At 37.8% G+C, this 26,631-nt stretch overlaps 2 protein-coding genes across 2 annotated transcripts; both read right to left on the reverse strand.

Annotated features, from left to right (window-relative positions):
* Window positions 1–3,608: 3,608 nt before the first annotated feature.
* Window positions 3,609–9,638, reverse strand: LOC121960040 (cryptic protein-like). The gene is made up of 6 exons (XM_042509633.1): window positions 9,255–9,638; window positions 9,042–9,097; window positions 7,765–7,986; window positions 6,362–6,475; window positions 6,160–6,294; window positions 3,609–4,685 (listed from the first exon to the last, which is right to left on the reverse strand). Exons 1-6 carry the CDS (start codon window positions 9,275–9,277, stop codon window positions 4,579–4,581), a joined length of 657 nt encoding a protein of 218 aa, XP_042365567.1. The 5' UTR covers window positions 9,278–9,638; the 3' UTR covers window positions 3,609–4,578.
* Window positions 9,639–9,645: 7 nt separating this feature from the next.
* Window positions 9,646–26,406, reverse strand: LOC121960056 (trichohyalin-like). The gene is made up of 8 exons (XM_042509653.1): window positions 26,176–26,406; window positions 22,603–22,744; window positions 22,052–22,478; window positions 20,745–20,987; window positions 20,384–20,625; window positions 17,513–18,719; window positions 17,023–17,266; window positions 9,646–9,713 (listed from the first exon to the last, which is right to left on the reverse strand). The coding sequence occupies exons 2-8, from the start codon at window positions 22,737–22,739 to the stop codon at window positions 9,646–9,648; spliced, it is 2,568 nt and encodes an 855-aa protein (XP_042365587.1). The 5' UTR covers window positions 22,740–22,744; window positions 26,176–26,406.
* Between the last annotated feature and the right edge of the window lie 225 nt (window positions 26,407–26,631).

The raw sequence follows: 26,631 nt of genomic DNA on the forward strand, positions 1-26,631 counted from the left end.
GGTGTTTCAGTGTGCAGCCTGCAGATGTCAGTGCAGAGCTGTTAACAGCTGCTCAGCTGAGGGAAAGCCTGACTAACTCTGTTTTAAGACTTAAGACTTAAAAATTAGGTTAGTATTAGGTGTAGAGACACGGTAAAGGCTTGACACAGACATTAACCCTTTGAAACCCAGAGCAACATCACCTGTCGTGCTGCTGTTAAACACCTTTTAAAAGAATTAAATATTTTAATTCTGAGCAAATTGATGATATTTGTTTGAAAAAAGTGAAAGAAGCAAGAAATTAATAGATATAGAACTTTTTTAAAAAAAAGAAAAAAGAAGAAATGTCTAGGGAAAAAAGATAAAAGCCAGGGGAAAACTACATTTATAATTATCATTATTACTTATTAAATTATGTTACAGAATTATTATAATTTTAAGCACTTTTCCCAGGTCATTTACTTGTTTTTTTTTTGTTTTGGTTTGTTTTGGGGGTTTTTTTTTGTTTTATTTTCTCTTTCTTTCCTCTTTTTTTTATTATTATTTTTTTCTATAATTTTTTAGGCAATTTTCTTGGACTCAGGCTCTTCTTGGACTCTTGAAATCAGGCTACTTTGCTCACATTTCATAGGGTTAAAATAGAAGTGTTACTGACAGATATCTGCACTGTGTTCTCTATCAGCAAGTGGAGTTGTTTAGGGAACCTGGAGAGATAAAACACACACACACAGTTTCTTCCTCATTATGTTTATCTAGTCACTCTCTCTCTTCCAGTTTATTTGCTTTGCTCAACACTGGAACTACGACGTATTTCACCTTTCTGAGGTGCAGCAGTTGCAGTCTGATGATGGAGCATTTTGCATTCATTAGTGTGACATTAACTAAGTGAAGCATTTGAAGATCAGGATGTTGCAAAAATCACAACAGGATGTGCAATCATGGGATAAAATTGTGTAACTTTCCCCCTCTCATTCACATCCCTTTAAATCCCTCTAAATTTGCTGCAACTCCAGAAGCTCCTCTGACTCCACCTGCAGCTCCTTAAATCTCCTCCAATCCCTTTAACCCTTTGAAATCTAGAGTAACATCTCTTTTCTTGTGCTGCTTTCAGATGCCTTTCACAAGAATTTAAATCATTTTGCCGTGAACAGACTGGTGTGATTTCTTTCAAAAACAAGGGATAAAAGGCAATGAGCAACTTGGTAAGAAATATTCAACAACTTGCAAGAAAATGGTAGATGTAGAAAATTTTAAACAAAAATAAATAAATAAATAAATAAAAGCTAGCTACAAACACATTTCTAATTATCATAATTACGAATTTAAAATTTTGATACAGAATTTGTGTAGTTTTTAAAAACATTTTCAGAACATTCACTTTTTTTACTTTGTTTGTCTTTTTGAATTTTTTTCTCTATCGTAAATTGTTACTGGTTATTTTCTTGTACTTTTTTTTTAAACTTATTTCTCACAATTCTAAAAAATGTCCACAAATCTAAAATGTCCACGTTTCCAAAACTTTTTTCATAACTTTGCTTTTTTGTAAGTTTCATGTACTTTTTACTAATTTTCTATTAATTTCTTCTTTCGTTGCCCATCACTTTCTTCCCATGTTTTTCAAAGAGATCAAGCTAATTTGTTCAGGTTTCAAAGGGTTAATCTCCTCTTTAAAAGACAGAAAACAGAGCATTTAAGAGCCAGCAGACATTGTGAAGGTTTAAATCTCATTTTCCAGTTATTCTTTATTGATGTTATCTGTCCAGTCAGAACACTGGCTTTAAATAAATTGAAGTGATATTGGATTGGTGCTAACAAAGGAGAGATTACAGACTAATGACTGTTGGATTAAACTAAAACAAAAAGACGAATCCATCCACTTTCCCTCTGCTTCAGTCTTTGTACTCTTCTTCAGAACCATAGTGAGTGCTTTGTTCCATCTTTAAATTAACAGCTGGCTGGGCAGACAGGCTCCCAGATGTGGAATGTGACAACTCGATGCTAAGATTAAACCTGAGGTTCCCAAACATTTGGGTTGTGACCCCTTACAAACAGTAAGTGCCTAGCTGGGACACTGCCATGTTTCAGAGGTCTGTGAGATGTTAGCAGTTCTGCTTTACAGACATTTAATGTTTCACGAGATTGCATTTACTTGAGAAATACTAGAGAAAAGTCCAAAATTAAAACAAACGTGGCAGATCTTCATTTTTTCTCTTTTCCTATTTTTTTTTCTTTGAATGAAGCACAGCCAAAGATTGAGAGGAATGGTGGGTGCAAGTGAGGCCTCAGTCTATCATGTAACATGCAGCAGGTGGACCCAAATGCAGGAGAATGCACATAACTCAAATAGATCTTTATCTCATTGTTGTTGCTAAGTTGCTGCTGCATCACAGCCTACCAGATATTAGTACTGTATTTCCACATTTCTAGTATAATCACAAATTCCGCTCATTTATGAAGTTGTGCAAGCTCCTGTACTGCTGACAACACGGTCCTGTAAATGTTTCAAAATAAAATGCATTGTATCAGCAACTGATGGGATTCTGTCCACAGAGACGCTGTCAGAGGGCTTTTGTTTTGAAGGGAAGCAGGGAAGTTGGAGTAAAACAGTCATCTTTGTATTTCCTCATCCCTGTGACAGAAAGAGATTTTCCACATGCAGTAAAAGGTGGAATAGTCAATAGAATCATCAAAACACCATATTCACTGTCTGTTTCTGCTGACAAACGCTTGCATCACACCGAAAAAACCTGAGCCACCGTTTCTCTAGATATGCTGCAGCTGACACACAGCTCAGACTCGCCTGACGAGCGCTGCTAGAGAAACAGTGAGTAATAATCGCACAACACAACGAATCAATACTTTTATTCATTGCCAACACATTTAATAATCAATTATAATCAAAATTTTATTTCGTCATTATTGCAGCTCTGAGTAACACAAGACATGACACGAGGAGATAACCTACAGAAATAATAAAAAATACCAATAAATTATTGTTTGATAGCCCTACTCTGAATTATATAAAGTGGCGGTGTATTTATCCAGCTGCACTGTATTTAAATCAAAAACACTCAAAAATAATCTTTAAAAAAATAAATAAAATTAAATTTAAAAAAAAAGAAAAAGCTCCTGCACACACCTGATCGAGGGGATGCCGCACCTCGATTTAAATACTAGTAAAATTTGTTTATCAAGTAGCCCTTGGCCTCTTGTCAGTTTGCAGAAATGGTCCCCAGTAAAGGCAAGTTGAGTGATCCTGCCCTGGGGTTTGCAGAAGTCCTGTTGAAGATCCCGACATATTTATTTACGGCTAATTTATTTGACCTTTTATTTTGTCCGTTAATTTTAGAGCTGTGAGCTGCAGCAGCTTTCAGGCCGACAGACTGCAGGACAACAGCTGATGTGTTTGCTTTAGATAAGAGAGCAGCTGATAATCAACACAAACCTCATCAAAACACTCCGGAGATAAGACACTGAACATACCTGCAGATAACAGGGAGGCTGAGACTTTTACGGGAAGAAAGACTCTGTTGTGGAAATCAATAGTTATTTCTTTTATTATGTACTTTGAGCATTATTTTCTATCGAAAGTGTGATTTATTTTTTATATCACAGAGTTTACTTTGCAGTGTTGTATTTGTTTTAATGATGTAAACATGTTTTTCCAACTATAACATTTCTCACAACACAAAACTTGTGCAACAGAACAATTTTGTAAATACATAATCAATACGTTTATATTCAAGGTACAAATTGTCACATGAGTTTAGTTTGTGCAAACAAAAGAAGTTAGGTGCATAAACTCTTGTGTTCTTTACAATCAAAAATCATATTAAGCTACAGAGCCTAAAATAACAGAAAAAACATACTGTTTAATAAAAAATCTTATGTACAGCTTCCTTCACGTACACCACAGACACAGGTGACCTTCCACTGGAAGGAAAAGTTTTACACAGAAGTGTTTGAGCTTCAGTTGCTGTTTTGTTCACTGTTAAACTCCTGATTCACTTCAAACGTCTGAAAAGAGGCAACAAGCAAATGTATGTGTAAAGATGGTAAGAAGTTACACCAACTGATTGTTTTCCTTAAAGAAACTGATTAGTCAACTTAAGAGTTTCCTGAATTCTTGAAAATGTTAAAATTTGTCCAGTGGTATGTTGGAGTCCATTCAAGAGGTGCTGGTGCCCAAACAGCACGGTTTAGTGCAGAAAACCTACTGGAGGTCCCCTTAAATTATGACACAGCAGAAGGTCCCCATAAAGCATGACCCATCAGAGGGTCCCCACAAACCATGACACAGCAAAAGGTCCGCATAAACCCCATCATTCAAACTGCGAGTTTAAAATCCAGATAATGTGTTTTTAACAACACTTACAAGGACAATGTCTTCTCCTGATTTCCAGTTTTCCAACAATATTTCACACCTCCCCTGCAGCAGCATTTAGATAATTACAAATTTTCTTTAAAAAGCTCATAAAATTGAAATGGGTTGGATACAGAAATTAGTCTTGAAGAGGCAGCTTGAGAAATGTTGTACTGTCCACAGCTCAGTGTTTCACATCAACTCCTCTTCTTCGTCATTAAAAACATAAATAAATATCAGAGGAGGAGAAGCAGGGGGAGAAGCAGCGTCACATACAGGAAGCAGCTAGGCTGAACTGTCCTGACAGCTGATGAATGATACCAGTGCACCTCCTCTGAGTCATCTGGGAAGAAAAAAAAAAAAAATTTTTTCTCTTTTAAAGTCAGCATTTCACTTTTGTTATATTTATTATATATTAAGTTTTATGTCTCAATACATTTTGGTTACATTTATTGGGGTGTTTATCATATTTTTTTTACTATGTTTGATTTTCAACACTCCACACTCTATCAGTTAAATACACATAATATGTATAGAAGGCTTTTTATAATCTAAACTATTTTTTAATTTCCTTTTGCTTCAGTGACATTTCACTCTCCCTCAATAGAGTGCTCCAGGGATGCCGGGGCCTTTTGCAGGCTGATGTGCAGAAATTAGCATCATCCTGGTTCCCCCATCAAAAATAAATTCCGTGGTGAACAAATGATTTTGCAGTTTGAAGTTTTGTGCTGTTATTGTGGGATGGGGTTGTTTAGCATTTTGGAATAAAAGCTCTGAACTGTAAATGAGCAAATGGGGGGAGGGGGGTCATTTAAAGGTGTGTTTACACTCTGTGGGAGTTTCCTGAGAACAGCTGGGTCGTTATCTTGTTTGGTATGAAAAGAGTGAACGATGCAGTTTTGGAACAGACTGACTGCCGGCGTCGTCTACACCTTCTCTGTTGTTCATTCAGCTGAAAAATATTGCAGTTGGAGGAAGGACAGAATGGAAAACTACTAACTAACATAGAGATACTCGACTGTCACAGGACTGAATGAACACAGACTCGGTCTGTGTACGTCCATTAATGCACCATGAAAATGAGTTTAACAGAGCAGAATCTACTCCTTTAAAACCTGCGCAAACTGTTTTTGGTTTTGTTTGTAAATGTGGGGAAAAAAAGAAAATGACCAAGAAATATCCCACAAATTGAAAGACAAAACCTAATAATTATTTTTTAACTCTTTAAAGCCTTAGCAAATTGGCTTGATTTCTTTTTAAAATATGGGAAAAGGCATTGACAAACTTGAGAAAAAAATTGGCAAAAAAAAGTTTTTTAAAAAAGTACAAGAAATTACCTGAAACTTTTCTTTTGAAAAAAGTCAAACAAAAAAGGAAGTGCTTAAAATGATAATTCTGTAAAATAATTTTAAATATACAATTATGATTATTATAAATATTTTTAAAAATGTATGCACACTTTTCCGTGCTTTTGAAAAAATAACAATATTCTAATTTCTTGCAAGATTTTTACGGCCATTTTGATTTTAATTTTTTGTGCTTATTTGCAGGTAATTGTCTTGTAAATGTTTTACTGGGCTTTTTGTTTGTTTTTTAATTCTTTTGAAAGAAATCAAATCAAACTTAAAGGGGTAAAATAACTTGTTTTTAGTAAAATAGGTCACTGTTTTTAATATACTGTCAATGGATAAGTACCCCTTACACACCCAATGCACAAAATTGCAGTTAAAAAGTTGCCAATCCATTAACACTGCTTTAAGTTTCGAGAAAGTTTGAAAAAATATGAAGGTGACAGGTATCCCCTGGTGTGCTCTTACCGCAGTCTTTATGGAAGACGTGGGGGAAGCAGTGCATGACGCCGTAACCACAGCGACAGTAGGAGCATCCTTTCCGAACCCACTCGCCGTGAGGAATCTTACCGCAGCTCCTGCAGACACACACAAGACGCATGACTAACTAAAGAAACAATTAACTGCTAGTTTGAGGGAGTGTTTTATTGTGTTGTGTTCTGGCCATTACCGATGCGCTGGTCGTACTCGCAGCTCCTCCCCGTGAAGAACGGCGGGCAAGCGCAGAAGCTGCCCAGGATGCACGTTCCTCCATTTCTACAGCAGCTGCGACTCTGCTCAGCACCTGCACGAAAAAAAAAGATTACATTTTAGAGTTGCAACTGACAAACTGTCTAAATCTGTTTCCTTCACAGTAAACTTCCCCAAAAATGTTTCCTTTTGCAACAAACTCTTGGAAACTTCCATATTTCAGACATGTATTATGTACGATCAACCAACAGCAGTGATGTCAAAGGTCAAAAGGTTACATAAGGGTCCCTCAGCTCTGTCATTATTTTTTATTATTATGTTACTGTTCCTTATTTCCCCCATTTCTTTACATTGTCAATGATTTTTTATTTATCCTTCCATTTACTTTGACACCTGTAATGCATTCTGTAAAACTGTTCAGAAAGCCACTGAGTGAATTAAAGATGTCATTTGTTGTTACTGATTGTGTCTATTACTTCCCAGAGGTCCCTGTGAGACCAGCTGAGGGCCTCTGCAGGGGCCTCAGACCTCATGTTGAGCCTCTCTGTGCCTGTATCTGTGAGATAAACCAGAGTCTCCATCTGGCAGCACATTCCTGTCCTCTGCTTCACATCAGCAGACAAACATTGAGAGTCTGAACAAACATCTGAAAATAACATAAAAATGCTAAAACTGACACACTGCGTCCTCTGTCAGTCTGTCCCTACTTCTTATTTTACGAGTTTTATTCTAAGAGACTGAGACTGGAAATAAGCTTGCTATTGCTAAGAATTTTAATACAATTTATTTAAATTTTAAATGCTTAAACTTTTTTATTATTTCAAAAAGAGAGAACTATATGTTGTTTTTAAATTTTTTTAACTTTTCCCATGTTTTGGATTTTGTTGTCTCCACTTCTTGATTTCACATTTTTTAAATATATGAATCACTTTATTTTTTAAAGATCTTTTTTCACTGTTTTTTACAACATTTTATTTTCACATACGATCCTTTTTTGTGTATGTGTGTGTATGTTTTGTGTATGTGTTTTTTTGTGTATATGTGAATGCACCCTTGCAATATAGTATTTTGCATAAGAAATATTTTCTGCCTTTAAGATATACTGCATTTTTTTTTTTTACATAAGGGGTGAATACTGATCCAAAGGAAATCAAGTTCTTATGAAGTAATTTTCAAATTTCTAGTTACATTTTTAGGTTAATTAATTATTATCATAATATTCTTTACAGAATTTGGGCATAAGTAGCATAATTACTAAGGTAAATGTTTTTTGTTTTTTGTTTTTAATTGATTGTGAACTGTCTCTAATTCATTCATGTCTTCGTTAGTTTTTCGAAGCTTTCTGTCTCCATCTGTGCACACAGAGGTGGAGTGTGAACTTACTGCCCGTGAGGCCAATGAAGGGCAGGACGGCGCTGGCGTCACGGTGTTTACGGTCCCCGCTGTTTGGTGAGTTCACCTGGGTAAACTGGCCCAGGAAGTCCTGGGAGGGCTGTGGGGATTTCGCCACCACAGAGGAAGATAAAGGGGGTGATAGAGAAGAAGAAGAAGAGGAGGAGGATGAAGTGGAGATCTGGCTTCTGCTGCACTCGTCTCCCTCACAGCCTTCAGAATAAAAATAAAACAGCAGGGTCAGATTTTATCCACAAAAACTTGATCAGCATTTCTCTATATTTTGGTCATTCATTCATTCACAACTGTAATGCTGTGCTTTTGAAATCAAAATGATGTTTTGTATATTTCCATTTCTGTACAGTTTGTAATCCACTGTGGCGAACATCAGGTTGAAATGTGATGAAAAATATATCCAAAAGCATAAAACTATATAGTCTTAATTTGAAAAATTGAGAAATGTTGAGTATCTATAATCTGTAGTTGTCGATGTTATTATTCTCTACGCTCAGTTTTTGTGTGTTTATTATTTTGCTGTTTGGGTCAGTTTACTCAAAAACCGAAACAGAAACTGGTGATCTGATGATGTGACAGAGACAATGACTGACTATAAATTTAATGTTTATTTCTGAATTAATTTGAGTTTTTAAATTGTCTTAACTTTAGTGGTTTGCTAAAGACGGTGTTTCTGTTACAGCAGCCTTTACTATCAAGACTAAACAAAATAAAATAAACAAACACATAAATGTATTTTTTTCATGCTGGTGAGAACAGCCATCGTGGTAAAGCAGATTCTACCTGTTTGTTATTGTTTGACTTTATTTTATTTATTTTTAATTTTTTTTGTATGTTTGGCTTGGCTTTTTCATAATTTTCAGGAAATCTTCTCCAGTTTAAAATTATGTAGAATTTTTTTTTTTTTTACATTTTAAAGCATTTTTTCTAAGTCATTCCCTTTTTATTTATTTCTTGTTTTCCTTTTTATTTTACTAATTTTCAGGTAATCTTTTTGTACTTTTTATTAATTTCTTGCTCATTTTTGGTGCTCATTGCATTCTTCCCATGTTTTATTAAAGAATCACGCCGCCGGAATATGTTGGACTTATATTATTTATTTATATTGTATTTCATTTATTTAACTTTACGGACCAGTCTGGTAGCCTGATGTTATAGAGTGTATGCTTACAAAAATAAAGAAAAAAAATTCTCATGAACAAAGTAAATCTGCACTAAACTCAACGTGAGTGATATGAAAGTGTTTCACAAACCTGCAGCAGGCAGAGCAGTTGCACAGCGGAGACAGCTCACTGCACACACAACCATCCTGCAAATATTTATAAAAAATAAAATTAAAAAAAAAAACACACGTTAAAACATATTTTTAAAAAATGGAAAAAAAACCCAAGGAAAACTATCACATTCTAAAAACGAACAAAGTTTTCGTTTGTGTAAATATATTCACAAGTTTCTCTTGGTCTCACCTGAGCAACTGCGTCCAGCTCATCTCAAACTAATCCACAGCACGTCCTCACAGTAAATCCAAGTCGCAGAAATGATCAAACTGGATAAATTCAAATAAAACACTTTCCCCAGACAAGAACAAGTAGAAATTGCATCTCAAAAATATGTCCAAAACAATAAAAATGGATTTTCGTCAGTGTTTGCCGTTTCCAAAATTTAAAAGGTGTCCAATAATTAAGTTCCGGTCCGGGGTCGCTTCACTTCTTATTCCGCCACCGAGTTTAACAAACGAAAAAAAAAGCCTCTCGGTTGGAAAAATACAAACGCAAAAAAAGAGAGACAAAAAATCACTTGTTTCAGTGTGAATGTTCTCAGTCCCCGGTCTGTCTCCTGTGTTGTCTCCTCTCTGCTTCAGGTGTGTCTCATACAGCGGTTCCGGAAGCCCCGCCCACTCCCGACGGCTCTCTGTTTCCGTCTGTCTGACGAATTCACGCGCAATCAACAAGAACGGAAATTCCACATTTTAATGTTAAAGATGCTCATATCGCTCTGAGCACAACATGCTCTCTCCAAAATTAATCTGTTACAGATATTATACATTAAGATCACTTTCTACTTTCATGGTCTATCTTTTTATCCAACATTAGTCCTAATCATCCTGCTTAATATTCATTAATTTTCAGAATTTTAACCCTAAAATACCAGGTCTTTGTTTTGATGCCACCATGTTTTGATGGGAAAAAACAGAGAAGTGTATTATTATCAATGTTCTACACGCAAAGTTGTTTAATTGTTTTCTTTTTTTATGACAAATTCCAAGACAAAAGCCCCGAATGACACCCAGAAATAATATAATGCATGTTTTTATGCTTTGATGGCTGTAGGATCAAAAATCTCACTTTGAATGGGTTTCAATGGAGCATTTTTTGCACTAAACAGTCTGAATGTAAGACTTTTGTTTCCTCATTGTATATTAGACCTATTGTAGGAGCTGAGCTGGAAATTCCAAAATTAAACAAACACACACAATCTTGGCAAAATGCATGCCATATGCATGAACACAGCCAAATTATTAAAAAAAAAATGAAAAGTGTGTACAATTTGCCTGACAGTCCCTGAGGATTAAGGTCAGAAAATGTTTCAGCTTTAACTGTGGTCTATAAAAATCACAGCTAATTTTTATAAAAAATATGTTTCTTTCCTATGAAAGCCATGTATGTTTTTTTTTCAGTAGGTACGAAGACTGAAAATGAAGTGACATTTTTAAGAGCAAGGGGACAAAAAGCTTAATAGCAGACAATACGTATGTGTCCAATGCTCCTTTCCATTAATGCCGTAAATAAAATAAGAAATAATAAAAGTCCAATTATCTCCTCATTTATAATACGTCACATTTCACAGTCTGTGATTTATGAAAAAAAATGGAATCCTCTCCAGATTTTTCTTCTGGTCATGGTCTTTTTGGTGAGGAAAATTTCCCTTCTCCCCTCTCCCTGTTTCTCACCTCGCACCTCCCCCTCTCCTCTATGCTCTGTCTCTCTCACCCCCCTCCCCTCTCTCTGCATACACATGTATAGAGTAACCTCACTCGCCCATCCAGTCCTGCCTTCACATGGTAATGACCCGGCTGCTCACAGAACATCCACCTCTGAGGAGCTCGTTTCTCCTTCTCCGATGCAGATAACAACCTTTTTGTAAATCTTCTTTTTTTAATTGTACGTGGCCAAATTGCTACATATAATTTAACACTATGCAGTGTAATACAAATATTCCTTTGCATTTGCCTTATTTCCTCCCTTAACTCTCTCACCTGTTACCAAAAAAAAATATGTATAATTAAAATGAATGCATCATTTTTTACGGGCTGATTCCTGCATTTGTCTCTGTATTCTTTTATTAACTAAATAAATACATCCATAAATTAACAAAATATTCGGTCCTTCTCCAGCAGAAATGAATTTCACCAGAGATTTATAATATAATCTAAGCTGCATTATTACATTTTTTAAAAAGTTTTAAGAAGTGCAGTAAATCATACAGAAGTCATGTTTCTGTCATCTGTTTGTCTCGTTCTTTGCATATATTTATTAAGGTCGGATCATCAACAGATTGTCAGATTTCTTTCTTGGGGAGAAAAGGGACCCATTCTTTTTAATGGAGAGAGTTAAGAACATGTTTTTATTTTTTCTTGCAATTTTTGTTACTGTTTTATTTTTATTCTGTTTGCCTGGATCCTTCTTCTTTGGGTTTTGGAGTAAGACATAGAGAGAGGCCCTCCCCCTCCTCTCAGCTGTGGTTAATCTCTCCCTGCTTTAAGAACAGAGGCCCAATCAGAGGTGGAAATGGGTATTTTGTAATGTGCGCAGCATCACAATGCAGTCTGATCTCATGCTAATACACAGCAGGAGAGGGAGCAGCAGGAGGGAGAACCTGATCTGAACACAAGAGGAAATCTGCATGTGAAAGCTGTCAGACTGCTGCAGGACACCGAAGCGGAGAGGAAGATGCAGATATATGAAAGAAAGCACAACTTTATCTTCATATGATGATGCAAAGAGACACATGGGGAGGCTTCCTCCTGCCTGCTGGTGGTCATGGCCCCTAAAGCTTCATTCACACTACAAGCGACACAGCAACAGTGTAACCAGCTACATTAATGCTGAGTCCTTATTGGGTTTCCATTAAATTGCACAAATTGAAATTGTAAACAACTCCCATTTGTTACAAAAAAAGTGTTTACACTCACATGAGGTGGTATTTCAGGTAATTCAAAACAGCCATATTTCACAAGACTGCAGTGTAAACAATTTTTTTGGCTGTTTTAGGTCACATGATGCTATGGCTATGTGCTTGTCAGTAGGAACTGGCTTCCTCACGATGCAGCAGGAGCTACAAGAAGTGTAATCGCATCACATAACTGTACACAATTCCTCTGTGGCATCATGGAATATTACCTCCCAGAAATCTCTCATACATGGCTACTACCACGTACGTATAAGGACCTTGTCTTTCCATTGTCACTCCCTAACACGCCTTCGTGGCCTTGGATTATAAATAATGATGGCTAGTGTGGTGGCTGCAATAGAAATAAAACTGCTAATGTTTTGAATATCCATCACCATGCTCCTTGGATTGTTATGGCCAGAGGAGAAGTTGCATAACATAGCAAGAGAAGTTGAACATCAGTGGAAACAAAATTGTATCGAAAATGTGTTTTATGGACATTTCGAAAACATTGTTTAAGTTTTTCACAAATCTGTAATGGAAACCCACCTACCTCAAGCGTTTGTTAACATAGTTTTGTCATCCAGAGGCGCATGTGTCTGCTCGCTGTGATAACTGCAAACTACATCTCTAATTAATAGAACAAGAAGGAATCTTTATGGAAACATGTATCATTCTACACAACACACAAAGAAACACACATTGAAGTCTGAAATGAAACACATTCCTTCAAATTAATACACTCAAATTTAAAACATTTAGATTAAAATTACAGTCTGTTCTCATAATCTTTTTGTTTTTTTAAATGGCTAAAATTAAAGATATTTTACAATAGCCTTAAGGTTATATATCTCCTGTTTCCATTCTGTGAAATTTCACTGTCATACTACACAGTGACTGAAGAGAAACTCTGCACAAAGCTGCAGGCTGAGAAGGACCACAGTGATTCTGTGTCTCCATCTGGTGGCTGATATATAAAATACAACTGTGACAGTGGAAAAGATAAAGGATCACTTCGCCAATTTTCAATCTGGATTTTATTTACCCGTTGCTTTAAACATAATGCAGCATTGATCATTTTAACTCACAACCATTTAACATGACTGCAACTCCATAATTAATGCACTTTATCTTGTCATCTCAGTGTCAGACAGAATATTCAAAAGTGCATCCAAAATGTTGAATTGTTTCTTTAACCCAACTTTGTTCAATGTTAAAGGCACAGCTCATCTCAAAATAAAAAAAAAAAATGCATATTTTTCCTCTTATCTGCAGCGCCATTTGATATAACAGTTTTTTTGTGTGTGCAGGGGTTGCTGAGTGATGGACATATTGGCTGCAGAGATGTTTACCTTCTCTTCAATATAATGGAACTAGCATGTTTTGCTCAGTGCACCAAAAAAAAAAATTGGGGTTTTGGAATTAGTTGGAACAGTCAAAACAATAGGCAGTCCCCTGATATAAGCCTACAGGTAAGAGGAAAAATATGACCTGCTTCTTTAAACATTTGGCTACCAGACTTTCACTTGATAAATTCACAACTTTAATAAATGAAGTTAAATATTTATAAATTATCTTCTAACACACTTCTTCTTACAACAATGCAGTACACAGCTTTATACAAACTGTTAAGACCGATTTCTGCATTGTCTTTAATGTCTATACCAACATTTTCACACATTACACTTCCTATATATTTAGATGCATTCTTCTTAAAGTGCTTCATATTCCCACACTGTCACTACCTCATGTTAGAAACTGCTGTATGTAACCCTTAACATGTTCAGCAAACATGCTTTAAGTCATGTTGACCTGTGGCAGAACGTGTTTCTTAAGTTCAGACATTAGCTTTTCAGTCACAAAGGACAGTATTACATTGTGTGACAGAGGACGGGAATCAGCCACAGTGGTGAAGAGAAAAAAAGGGACTAGACCACATGGAGACAAGACAGATATTTATGTCAGGACACCTCCTTGTGCGTTATTGTTTTCTTGTTTTACCCCTTATCCTGATAGCTTATCATTTACACATTTAACAGTCTTATAAGTATTGCTGCCCTCGAGTGGAACTCATGAGGTTGTGTTTTCAGCACGGGCTATGAGTGCATAAAATGTTTGGCATTTGACTTCTAAGAACACAAAGCAACTGGAATAAAAAGCCTGATGTGTAAATATTTTCTGCTTTTCAGCATCATGTTAAGGGGGTTAAGTAGGTGACCTCTAGGGCTGGTATCATTAGTGCTAATACAACACATTAATTTGAATTTATTCCAAGACATTGTTTAGTCCTTGCAAAAGTAGTTGTCAAAAGTTAAAGAGAAATTGTAGTTCACTACAGCTCGGGCTTTATGTTTGTGGCTCTGGCTATTGGCTCAATGTGTCCTCATACTACTGTTCATATGATATCTTATGAATTTGTGCCCCAAATGGTTAGGTCAGGTTTTGAAAAAGAGTCATGGTTTGTTGGCGTCATGTTACGTATTTAATCTGACATGATGACATGATGTCTCGATGAGATGGACGTAACTTAAGATAAGTCAACATTGACTTTTGGTTTTACATGGGACACAAACGGTGGCCTCCTGGGTCAAAGTCCTGTGTTTGTTTGACCCAATAACCACCCCGACCGCAAGCTATAGCATGTCACCTGACTACCACTCCTACCCCTCCTGGCTCATGATTACATAAGTTATATATGAATTATAGTGCATTACTTTTCATAAGTGACTCCAGCCCCCCCGCGACCCTCACGAGGACAAGCGGTTACAGAAAATGAATGAATGAATAAATACTTTTCATAAGTATGAGTATGAACAGTGACTGAGAACAGCCTGATTGGATCTATTAGCTATGGTACATTGTAACCACCAAATTGGCAGCAATAATTGCTGATATCTTGAGATCTCAACATAGCCAAAAAAAACCCCCAAAAATCTGAGTAGTCAGAAAGTCATACAGTTCATAAACAAGCCAAGATTTTAGCCCTATTACCTTATTCAGAGGTGACACTAAAAGTGAGAGCACCATGCAGCTGAGGTCGGGGGTCTGTGCTGTCACAGAGGCCTAGATTGCTGATGGATTTTCAGTAAACCCCTCAAAGTGTAGAACTCCCTACTTGTGTTAAAGCACCATGTCTCATTTTCTATTTCTAACATTTATTACATGCATCATGTTAACTACAAAAGACGCAGATTGTGGATGAAGAGGGTTTGGGGTTATTAAGTCTGATGACATGATGGAGCCAAGCTTAGTAATAAAGGTAAAGTAACAAGTTATATAACGCATTACTTTTGCTGCTGAGTAACGTAAATGTGACATTATGTAACTGTTTTCAGAGGGTAATTTTCAAGTAACTTGTCCAACACTAGTCCTAACAAGGGTACAAGAACCTTGCCTGAAAGGCCCAGACACACCAAACCTACAGCAGCGACAAAAGCCAAAAAGTTACGTTCTGCACCTAGGGTTGCCATCTTGGATATGTGAAAAAAAAGGACACTGACCAAATGTTTGGGGCGGAGGGCTCGGCCACTATTACTAGTTCAGACTGACCAAATGAACATAAAATTCGGACATAGGACATCTTGCAGTTCTGTGGCTAAATGCTCCTGGCTGTAAAGAGCTAGGACATTTTCAACTGAAGCCTCACTTTTTGTTCTTCCACATGACATTTTTGTGGCAATAGTAGAATCACTGAAGATCTTCACACTTTATTGCCACAATTCTCTGATAAGTAGCTGTGGCCGTGTTTCACTCCATTGTACACACTGGTAAGCTTTGCCGCTGCAATCTTGTCTTCTTCTGGTGAACCTTATTTGGTTATAAAAGTTGCAATGGCTGCCTGTTTCTGTTTGTTTGATACCACAGCTTGATGCTTTTTAGTTTTTGCGTGGTTTTCCAATACGTTTTCCCTTCATATTTTATGGTGTTTTTCGTTGGACACAAAACGCATGCGGCAGAAAAATTGTCTCCCTGGGTCGGCCGTACCCATTCAAACTCTGACAGTGTCGCCCATTCAGGATTATAACTAGTATATCGTTTTTTTTTGTGGTGGCTTGCATATATTTGCTCCTTCTCTTTTTTCATCAGTTGTCTCTCCTCCCATTACCCCCTACAGAACGAAGGAAATCAAATAAGGTTTTTGCATTTTCCCCCAAAAGCGGGACAAATTGTGTCCCGAGATTTTTATTTTCTCAGGACAGCTGGTTAAAAAAGAGAACAATTCTGGGAAAAAATGGCAAAAACGGGACGGGTGGCAACTCTATCTGCACCTGCGTGAGAGGAAAAACCCTCCATACCAGTAGATGGCAGTTGTCCGTAATGATCATTCAAAAAATGGAAGCCAGATGATGATGATGATGATGCTAGTTTGCAAGGTAGCTCATTAACAACACAATCCAATGTTGAAAGAACAAAGCATATTTACAGTGAGCCAATGAACAACACCACAAACCACCAGGAAACATTGCTGCAAAAGAGTTCAGTGGCTCAAGAAAACAAATTTTACCTTAGATAACAGATTTGTATTGACCTCACTCCCTCTTGACTTTAGCCCTTTGTTTAAATTCCTCACATCCGTTTCTTCCCTTGGTTGCTCCAGTAATCGAAGTGATTTTATTCACAGATGAGCAACGCTGTCTCTGACACTTATTGAGCATGCTAAATGGGCTGAAAAAAAGCCACAGAGGGCAAACAATGTGGTACACACCGTAAAGACTAAGGCAACAGATGGCCAAACATCGACAGACAGCTGATAGACCATCGCATGGTGTGTTAGGACCATGATACAATCTTCATGGAAGTGAAATCATGCTCGAGGTTTGAGACGACTCATCAGTCCATACCCAGCCTTTATCTTCCTCACGGAAAATGTCTGAGTTATCAGAAAATTTCAGCTTTCCTCTTCGTCTTCTTCTTCCTCCTCCCCTTCCTCTTCTTCTTCTTCTTCTTCTTCTTCTTCTTCTTCTTCTTCTTCTTCTTCTTCCTCTTCTTCTTCCTCAGCATCTCCATCCTTTGCTGTATTCTTGGTCATCTTCCAGCTGTTAGTCCATTCACTTTCTGGCATACCGTCTTCTTCATGCATCAGTCCCATGTATCTCTGACTCCGGTGCTCGGTGGAGAAACACACTACCTCGTCGTCATCCAGCTTCTTAAAGCGACAAATCCTCCATGACTCTTTCCAAGCCAGCCACTCCTCCATCTCCACCTCACTGTCTTCGTCCTCCTCCTCCTCTTCATATCCTACTCTGTGAGCTATCGCCACCATCCATGACTCCTTCCAGGAGGAGAAGGAGGCGTGCAGTTTGTGGAACTGAAGATGGAGTGGGGCGTCAGGTTTGCATTTGACTCGTTTCTTTTTTACTTTGTTGTCCTTCTCTTTCTTGTCTACCTCCTCAAGGTCAATATCCTCCTCTGCTTCGACTGTCATCTCCTCTACGTCAGCATCTTCTTTGTCAGTTTTCTCCTCCTCCTCCTCCTCCTCCTCCTCCTCCTCTTCCTCCTCCTCCTCCTCCTTCTCCTCATCTTCCTCGTCTTCCTCCTCCTCCTTCTCATCTACCTCATCTTTTACCTCGCTGTCTACTCTTTTGTCCTCTTCATCCTTCTCCTCGTCTTCATCCTCCTCCTCATTTTCATCCTCCTCCTCATCTACTTCTTCATCCTCCTTATCGTCTACTTTTTTGTCCTCTTCATCCTCTTCTTCTTCTTCTTCCTCTTCCTCCGCTGTATCAAAACTATCTTCCTCCTCATCTGCTTCCTCATCTACTTCCTCATTCTTCACCTCACTGTCTTTGTCCTTCTCATCTAGTTCTTCGTCCTTGTCTTTCTTGTCCTTATCTACTTCTTTCTCTTCTTTGTCTGACTCTTCTATGTCTTTTTCCTCCTCATCATCTACTTCTTCTTCCTCATCCTCCTTTTCTTTTTCCTCCTCATCTGACTCTTTGTCCTCCTCTTCATTTTCTCCACCATTTTGGTCTGTGCTCTTGTTGTTCTCCTCCTTGTATACTTCATTGTCCCCATCCTTAGTTTCTTCCTCCTCATCCTCCTCATCCTCATCTACATCCTCCTCTATATGCATTTCATCATCAACATTCTTCTCCTTTTCTTCTTTCTCCTGCTTCTCCTCCTCCTCTGCCTTGCTATCATAAAATTCTTCATCTTCCTCCTCTTCATCTTTTCCCTCGCTTTCCTCCTGTTCATCTTCATCTTTGCCCTCCTCCTCCCTCTTGTTTACTGCTCTGTTCTGCTCCTCCTCCTGTTTTTCTTCGTCCTTCTCCTCATTTTCAACTTCTTCATCTTCCTCCTGCTCATCTACTCCTTCATCCTCCTCCTTATCTTCTTCATTATTCTTCTTGTTATTTACTGTTTCCTTGAGTACTTCTATTTCCCTTTCCTCCTTGTTTACTTCGTCCTCATTTTCCTCAACATCATCCTTCTCCTCCTCTTCATCTACTCCTTCATCCTCCTCCTCCTCATCATCATCCACCTCTACATCTTCCTCCTTTTCCACTCCCTCTTCATCCTCCTTCTCCTCCCCCTTTGTGTTGTCTATCATCGCCTCAATTTCTTCTTCCTCCTGCGTCTCACCCAGTTCGTCCTCCTCTGGTTCAATGAATCCTTTAGGAATCCTCCAGGCCTCCGTCCACTCTGCACTATTGGGGATCTCATCGTCCAGCTGTGATGTGAGGAGGACGTTTGTGGCTTCATGTTTCCTGGTCAGCATGGCGCTGTGTCGGAGATGGGACGCCACTGAGGCCTTGCACCACCTGTGGATAGAGTCATAGTTAGAGTTCTATTTTGAGCACCAAAGTTCAAACTTGACTGTGTAAACTTTAGATTTCAACGTTATCCTTCAGCCACAGGGGGAAATGGAGTTAAAAAAATATTGCTCATTATATTCTATTTTTTGTTTATTTTTATTGAGAAATCCCATGTCCAAAACAACAAAGCATTTTTAAAGATTTATATCTTTAGTAAGAACAAATGGAATTGTTACTGAGTGCCAAAGACAAGAGACCTATGTAGGAGTAATGGACTTAAAATTTTGTCAGGTTACTTTACTACATCTTATTAAAAGTCACAGTTATTAGTTACTTTGCAAATTATAGGCTCTGCACATGCACAAATAGTGATGACTGAATAAGTTAACAGATACACATAAACAGAAGGGTTAGGGAGGTATCAATCAAGCAAATTGCAACAGAAGAGAAAAACACCTGATAAACGGTTAGCATTTCCTCCAGCCTACAATACTAGTAGTACTCAAAATATGAATATACTGTATATCTCATTGTATAATTGCACTTTCCCCCCAGATTATTTCCTTGTTTATTTCATTCACTTCTTTTCTATTTTTTTGGCAATTTTCTTGTAACTTTTTAGTAATTTCTTGCTAATTTGGGGGTAATTCCTTCTTCAGTTGCTCATTGCCTTTTTTTCCGTGTTTTTGAAAATAGTCAAGCTAGTTAGCTCAGGTTTAAAAGGGTTGTCCTTGTTTTTAGCTTAGTCTTTGTTTGATCATTGATTTTGATAAATGATCAGATGTCATGTCAAGGAAATTATGTTAAGTTGTTTTTTTGTCTTGTGTCTATGTTGTCTTGTGATTTCCTGTTTTATTTTGAAATCCTAACTCTCCTCTCGGTCACCTTACTTCCTCCCTTTGTGTGTTTTCCCGCCATTGTGATTGTCGGCCTGCCCTGATTATCTCCACCTGTTTCCCCTTATCTTGTGTATATATAGTCTGCGTCACCCTTTGTCCTGTGCCAGTTCGTCTTGTCTCGTCAGCCAGTGAACCAGCGCTGTATTCATGCCTCAAGTCTTGTTGTTGCTCAAGTTTTTGTATTGTTTGGGTTTGAAACCTATTTTTGTTTTGATACTTTTTTTGACTGAAGTTTTCCTGTTACCTCGTTTGTGTGAATTTTTGTTGATACTTTGTTGATCTCTAGTTTTCCTGCAACCTCATTTGAGTGAATTTTTGTTGACACTTTGTTACTTTTCTTCTTCGGAGTGATTTTGTGTTTTGCATCTGTTTTTGTAGAGACTTTTTGCTGCCTTTTATAATAAAGTGTTTTTTGACTTTTGATATTTGGTGTTGTGCATTTGGGTTCATTCCAGTTCAGTCTTGTCATCAGAATGGCTTTTTCCTGCTTTAACTTTGAATTAAAAATGACTTATTTGTGCTCCTGTTGCCTGCAGTCTATATTGCGTTGGGGACCACCTCCTCCATAGCTCATGAAAATCCTGGGAACAAACATACATCTCTCACTCGCTTTCTCTCTTTCTTCATATTAAACCTCATCCTACTGCAGTCTTTATGTTAATGTGACCTGAATGCTTATTCAGACATGTGAAAACTGCCATCAGATTAATGGAACAGGGTTGATGTCTAAAAGGTGCTTAACATTAAGTGTTGGATGCTCCTCCAACCCACCTGATCTGCTGCCTGTATCCCCAGCAGGAGCGCCAGTTCCTCTGGCGTTCCTCCTCTTCCTGTGGAGGAGCAGCAGAGAGCAGCCAGGAGTTATCCCAGTCAGGCAGGAACACATCATTTATCACTGCTGTGGTTTCAGTGCTGTAGGGGCTTTCTGTTGCCGTCTCCTCGTCTGTGGTGTCTTCTGGTTCAAGTTCAGCCCCAGACAGTTTCCATGAATCCTCCCAGTCTTCGGGCTCCTCCTGTTTGTGGAGCACAACAACATGACATGACATTCTGTATCTCTGTGTCAATATTATCTGTCTACCTCTATATGGCCGAAAAAGCAAAAGACATCAAGAAAATAATAATTGATCCCTACCTGTTCCTCTAGCTGTCGTAATTCTTCCAACTTGTCGCTGATGTTTAGTTCATAATCAGGCCAGATACAGTCCCAGTATTTTTTCTCCTGTCTGAAGGCAAAGTTCATGATCTTCCAAGTGCCAAACCAGACAGGAAGAGTAAATGTTTGTATGTCAGGTTTGCAAATCTGTTTTCTTTCAAACAAAACCTCCCACTGGAACTGTTTCTCCTCGGTGCGCTCCAACTGGGCGGGACTCTTCGCCTGGAGACAAGAACAGTGATGACAAAAGATGGTTAGCAAAGTGGTCATTGGTCACTTTGCACCTGTCCCACAGTACTCTCTTCTCTTGTGATCTGGAAAGCTCATGGATGAGTCAGCTAGTAGGCAGGTTTCCAATAACCCCTTAAAATTGCGGAAAATGACATTGCAAATATCAAATATGCTCAATGGAAAGTCAAATTCCCATTTATCGGAAAAAAGTTTTTATGCTCCGCGGTATTTCAGGCGATTCGAAAAAGCCATAATTTGCAAAACTGCAATGGAAACACTTTTTGGCTATTCTAGGTCACATGATGTTATGGCTATGTGCTTGTCAGTAGGAACTGGCTCCCTCATGATGCAGCAGGAGCTACAAGAGCTGTTATTGCATCACATAACTTTTCAAAAGTTGAGTGGATCATCCGGAAGTTTTAAATCCACAATTCCTCTGTGAAATCATGGACTATCACCTCCCTCATATGTGGCCGCTCCCATGTATAACGGGCATGCCTTTCCATTATCGCTCACATAACGCGCCTACGTTGCCTTGGATTGGAAATAATGACGGCTAGTGCCGTGGCAGCAATAGAAATAAACCTGGTAATGTTTCGAGCATCCATCGCCATGCTTCTTGGAATGTTATTCTGAGGAGAAGTCTATATCTATAGATAGTATTGAATCTGTCACAGGAAAACTGAAATAAAACACTCGATTTCATAATTTGGCCTTTGGCCTTACCGCCTTAAAAAGTCAACATTAAGTGTTGGATGCTCCTCCAACCCAAAAGTCACTTGTTTGTGGGACCATCCATTTTCCTATCTGCCTGCCCTATAAGCGCACTTGCGCTCCTTATAATACATGGTTACCGGCAGCATTACTACTTGACGCTGTTCAGCACAGGACCGATTCTGTCTGACCGCATACTTAAATGACATCGGAACTTGGGTATAGCAAAGCAATATAACCCTAAAACTTAGTAAATGTATTCACTCCCCTAGCTAGCAAACTTTGCCCAAAAGATGACCAAAATTACTCTATGGTCTGGGTTTTAGTGTTGATCTCAGTACCTGTTTCCAGGAGTAACTCCACTTTTCAGCAGGAGACACCGTTTCAGCCTCTGCTCTGAACCCCTCTGGTTTGTACTTCCTGTTGTCAGGCAGCTCAATGGTCGTGAATCCCAGAATTCTATTTTTTGTCTCTTTGGCCTTGAGGTAGAGGTATTTTGGAGGCTTCAGGCTCTGCCACGAGTCTTTCCAGCACAGGCTGAAAACATCCACTTCCACTTTACGTTTAGCCCTTTGTGGTTTGGTTGAAGCTTTCCTCCTGGGAAGAGGTGGAGGAGGAGCAGGCTCCGGTTTGGCTACAGGAGGAGGGGGAACAATTTTGAACTTGATTTTTGATTTGTTTTTCAACGCTTCATCTGCCTCGCTGGTGAGCTTCTTGAAGTCTCCAGCGGAAACCAGTGACCAGTGATAATTCCACTTTGAGAATGATCTGCAGATTAAAAAAAAACAAATACAAAAATAAATGAAATCAACTTAGAAATGAAAGAATGATTTTGTAATGATGCTATTTTATTCGCTGTAAAAACTTTAGATTTAACATTAGATATTCTCACATTTTGTGGTTACTTTTCTCCCTCCATTCAGCCTCCTGTTTGTTCTGGTCTGCGATGGTCTGAGCTTTCTTCTCCCATTGGTCTCTCAGCAAGCTGTTGCTGAACGTCCTCTGCTCCCCCTTTTTTGACAACATCATGTTGCCTAAGAGATACACACAAGCAGTAAATACAGTGATATGTTTATAATTACATTATTTTTTAATGACACCGGTGTGTGGTTGCTTGTCATAGCATACAGCAAATGTTCTTTGTATATCATAATTATGGCCCCTAAACATTATTATTTAAGATGCTAGAAAATAAAGAAAATTGGGATTTTTCTCTGGTCTAAGTATATAACTAATATTACATTATATGAGACCACTTTTGCTACAAATCCAGTTCAGGACAAAATCTTCTTCCTGTTGCTCTTTCCCTCCCATATTCTTAGTCAGCATACAGTATATAGAGCACAGAGACAGATGGAATATGAAGAATAAAGATGCAGAATTCAGTAGGTCCAGTATTCCTACATACCTGCAATACAGCGACAGATACTGCATATGTATGTCTCAGCTATGTTTTGGCCCAGTTCTCAGTGTAGTGTCTTGTTGAAGACTGACTGGTCAAACTGTGACAGAACTCGACAGACGTCACTCTATAATTACACATGGGTCAGCAACAACAAGACAACACCACTGCACTGAGTCTATACATGCACTAACTGCTTCTACTGATGGGTGTAAGATTTAAAAATGACGATTTGTCAGTATTTAACACTATGATATGGCTGACCGTTTGAAACCTGAGTTAATTGGTTTGATTTCTTTCAAAGACATGGTGAGAAAGCAACATGCAACTTAACAAGACATGGCCCAAGAATCAGAATTTAAAAAAAAAAAAAATGTTTAAAAAAATTACCTGAAAATAAGAAATAAAAAGTAAAAAGTAAAAAGTAAAAAGTAAAATGCAAAAAACAAAACAAGAAGATGACCTAAAAAGATCTGAAAAAAATGTATTGTGTGTGTGTCTGTGTTTATGTTATATATCTTAAAATATTTTCTTTTTGTAATCTAATTTTAATTATAAAATTATATAATGATCACTATCATTTGTCTGTATTATTTGGAAAATTTTCTGATGATACTCCCCCTTTTTAAAACTAATTTTCTTGTCACTTTTTACTAATTTCTTGCAATTTGTGGGACGTTTTTTGTCAAGTTGGCCATTGCCTTTTTTCCCCATATATATATATATATATATATATATATATATATATATATATATATATATATATGTATAAAGAAATCAAAACAATTTTCTCAGAGTTTAAGGGTCAAATTGTTTGTGAAAGGCATCTGAATGCAGAGCAAGAAAACTGATGATGATCCTGGTTTCAAAGGATTAACCCCTTGTAACCTTGATTGACATCTGATCTTGATCTGTTTTCTTGTGCTGCTTTTGGGAGCCTTTCACAAGCTATTTATTTGAAAACGTGGGGGGAAAGGCAATGAAAAACCTGGCAAAAGACATCCCACAAGTTGCAAAAACATTGTAAAAGGTGACAAGAAATGGCCTAAAAAATGTTTTAAAAAGAGGGGAGGATTATTTGAAAGTTATTTAACCAAAAACCAGGGATGTCCAGAAAACTAACTCAATTATATTAATTTCATATTTAAAATTATGCCACAGAAAAATATAGTAAAGTACAGTTTTTGGGCCATTTAATTGTTGCTTTCTCTTTTTAAAAGAAATCAAACCAATTTGCTCAGGGTTTAAAGGGTTAAACACAACAATAAAACACACCCAGCACCCAGATGATTATGTGACATTGATTTTAATGGATGGTCTTTGGTATGTTTAAGGCAACTGATTGAATTAAGGAAATGAAGTGATTTTAATGGAAATCAATCTAAAAATTGGAGATATGGTCTATAGTTTATATGTTGAAAAATATGCAAAAACACCTGTGAAACACCTATTGTACTATGGATGAGCCATAGAATCACAGGTGTTGTAGAACGGTGTGAAATAGAGGTCATAGACTTCAATCTCCATCTGTCTGGAAGATGGGCCCTAGGATTTAGCAGTGTCTGTGCTGATAATGACGCAGACTTATCCAAATATCCATGACTCAAATAAGGGAATGAGCTCAGGCCTCGGGCTGCTGCACATGATGGTATTAGAAGTCCCTGAAGAAAACTGTTGAGAATCAAATAACAGTGACCTCAACATCTTAAGAATTTCTTAAAGCTATGGACACAAGGTTATCTTTTTTCCCCTGGGATACACAATCTTTCAAACATAATGATGGTTTTGGGTTTTCTGCTTTGTTGGAGCAAGTTAGCCTTTTCCCTCTAAACTGGGCTGAGCTAAACCTGACCTAAGCCGAACATGCCCAGACCTTTCTCTTTACTGGATGAAGAAATCAAATTTATATTCATCTTTTTACCTGAACATGGAAAAGTCAATCAACAAGCTTCTTTTTGTATATTTTAATGTTCCTTTCTTAAAAGCTTTAATTTCTGATTTCTGTGTGTGCAGCCCAGAAATCCAAAAATGAGTTTAGCTTAGCTTAGCAGAAAGACTGCTACCATAGTTGCTAAGTTGTCCATTGGCGGTAGTTTGATAGAGTTAGAATTTCAGCATGAAATATTCTAAAACTACTAAACTAAAGATGTCTTTATTTCCAAACATTCGCTTCCTTTGTCAAAATATGACGCCTACGTTACCAGCAATTCAACTCAACTACAGACAGTTTGGACGTGTATTTGGGTGCGTTAGCAGCAGTGTTGTCAACAACATTTAATGGAACATCTACTTTGATACACTACCTTGAAAAATATCAATTTTCAGCAGGCTACCATTTTCGATTCCACTGGTAAAAATAAGCATTGAGCATATACGTACATTTAGATATTTAATTAAAACATAAACATAAAGAGGCCATAACAGCATTTTTCTTTGCTTGTTTTGCAGCACAAAACAGCAGAATGACTGGTGAAAACATGAACAATAAGATTAGAGTTTAATGCAGCTGGAATCACACCTTTCTCACAGGATCTGCGCATTGACAGTTTTAATGACAGAAGGGGATGCGTTTTGAAAAGATGACCCTCTGGAACCTGGTTTCAAAAGTTAGTCTTTTCAGGCCCCCATAAATGCCAAAATTGTTGTGCGTACAAAAGGCCAAACCGCAAAAAAAAGTTTGATGATACATGCAAGAACCCTTGCCATGTAAACGACCCCTTATACTAGTTTATCACATATAGAGTAGACCTCCCCAAAAACCTGTTAACACACTTTGATGTGTAAAATCAGCTGAGTTCCCCTTCAGCATAATCTAGGGCTACCCTCATCTGTCACATGACCTTGGCTATCACATAATAGCAGTCCCCCCCAGAGAGTTTAGCCGAATCTAGTTTAGCACAAAGACAGTCCTAACTTCCTTCAAAACAAACACAAAAAAGGCTACGCCTTTCAAGGATTCCAGCAACTTTTTGAGGTGTTACATTAAAAAAAACAAAAAAAAAAACAATACCGACGGGTTAAATTTTCAGTTTTAACTTAATCACTTATCGAATCCAGACTTACCTGATGTCTCTCTCTTACAGTCTGTCTGTTTACATCCCACACTGTGACCAATAACTCTTTACATTAAAGAGGACTGCAGTATGTGCAAACTGTCCTCTGTCTGTCTGTCTCTGCCTCTGTGCCTGTCTGCCTCTAATATCTACAGTAGCTTTGAGCGTGCCTGTCTGTCTCTCTGCTTGACTGCCTGTCTCCTTCTCTCTGTGTCTGTCTGTCTTCAGTCTGTTTCTGCTGTTAACTTTTATTAGCTTACACTCAGTCTGACTTGTATATCTGCTGTGCAGTGAGCAAACTTTCCTCCTTGCTATTTTTACATCACACGTTAAAGCATCCAGAGCTGCAGCGCTAAATTTAGTGTCGGGGTGAGGCAAACATGAAGACAGCAGCCAGCAGCCAGCAAGCCTGGAAATGCAGAGAAGTGACTTGAATTGAATGAAAATACTGAAGTGAAATCAATCT

Source organism: Plectropomus leopardus, chromosome 20, assembly GCF_008729295.1.
Source record: "Plectropomus leopardus isolate mb chromosome 20, YSFRI_Pleo_2.0, whole genome shotgun sequence".
In the NCBI taxonomy this organism is placed as follows: domain Eukaryota; kingdom Metazoa; phylum Chordata; class Actinopteri; order Perciformes; family Serranidae; genus Plectropomus; species Plectropomus leopardus.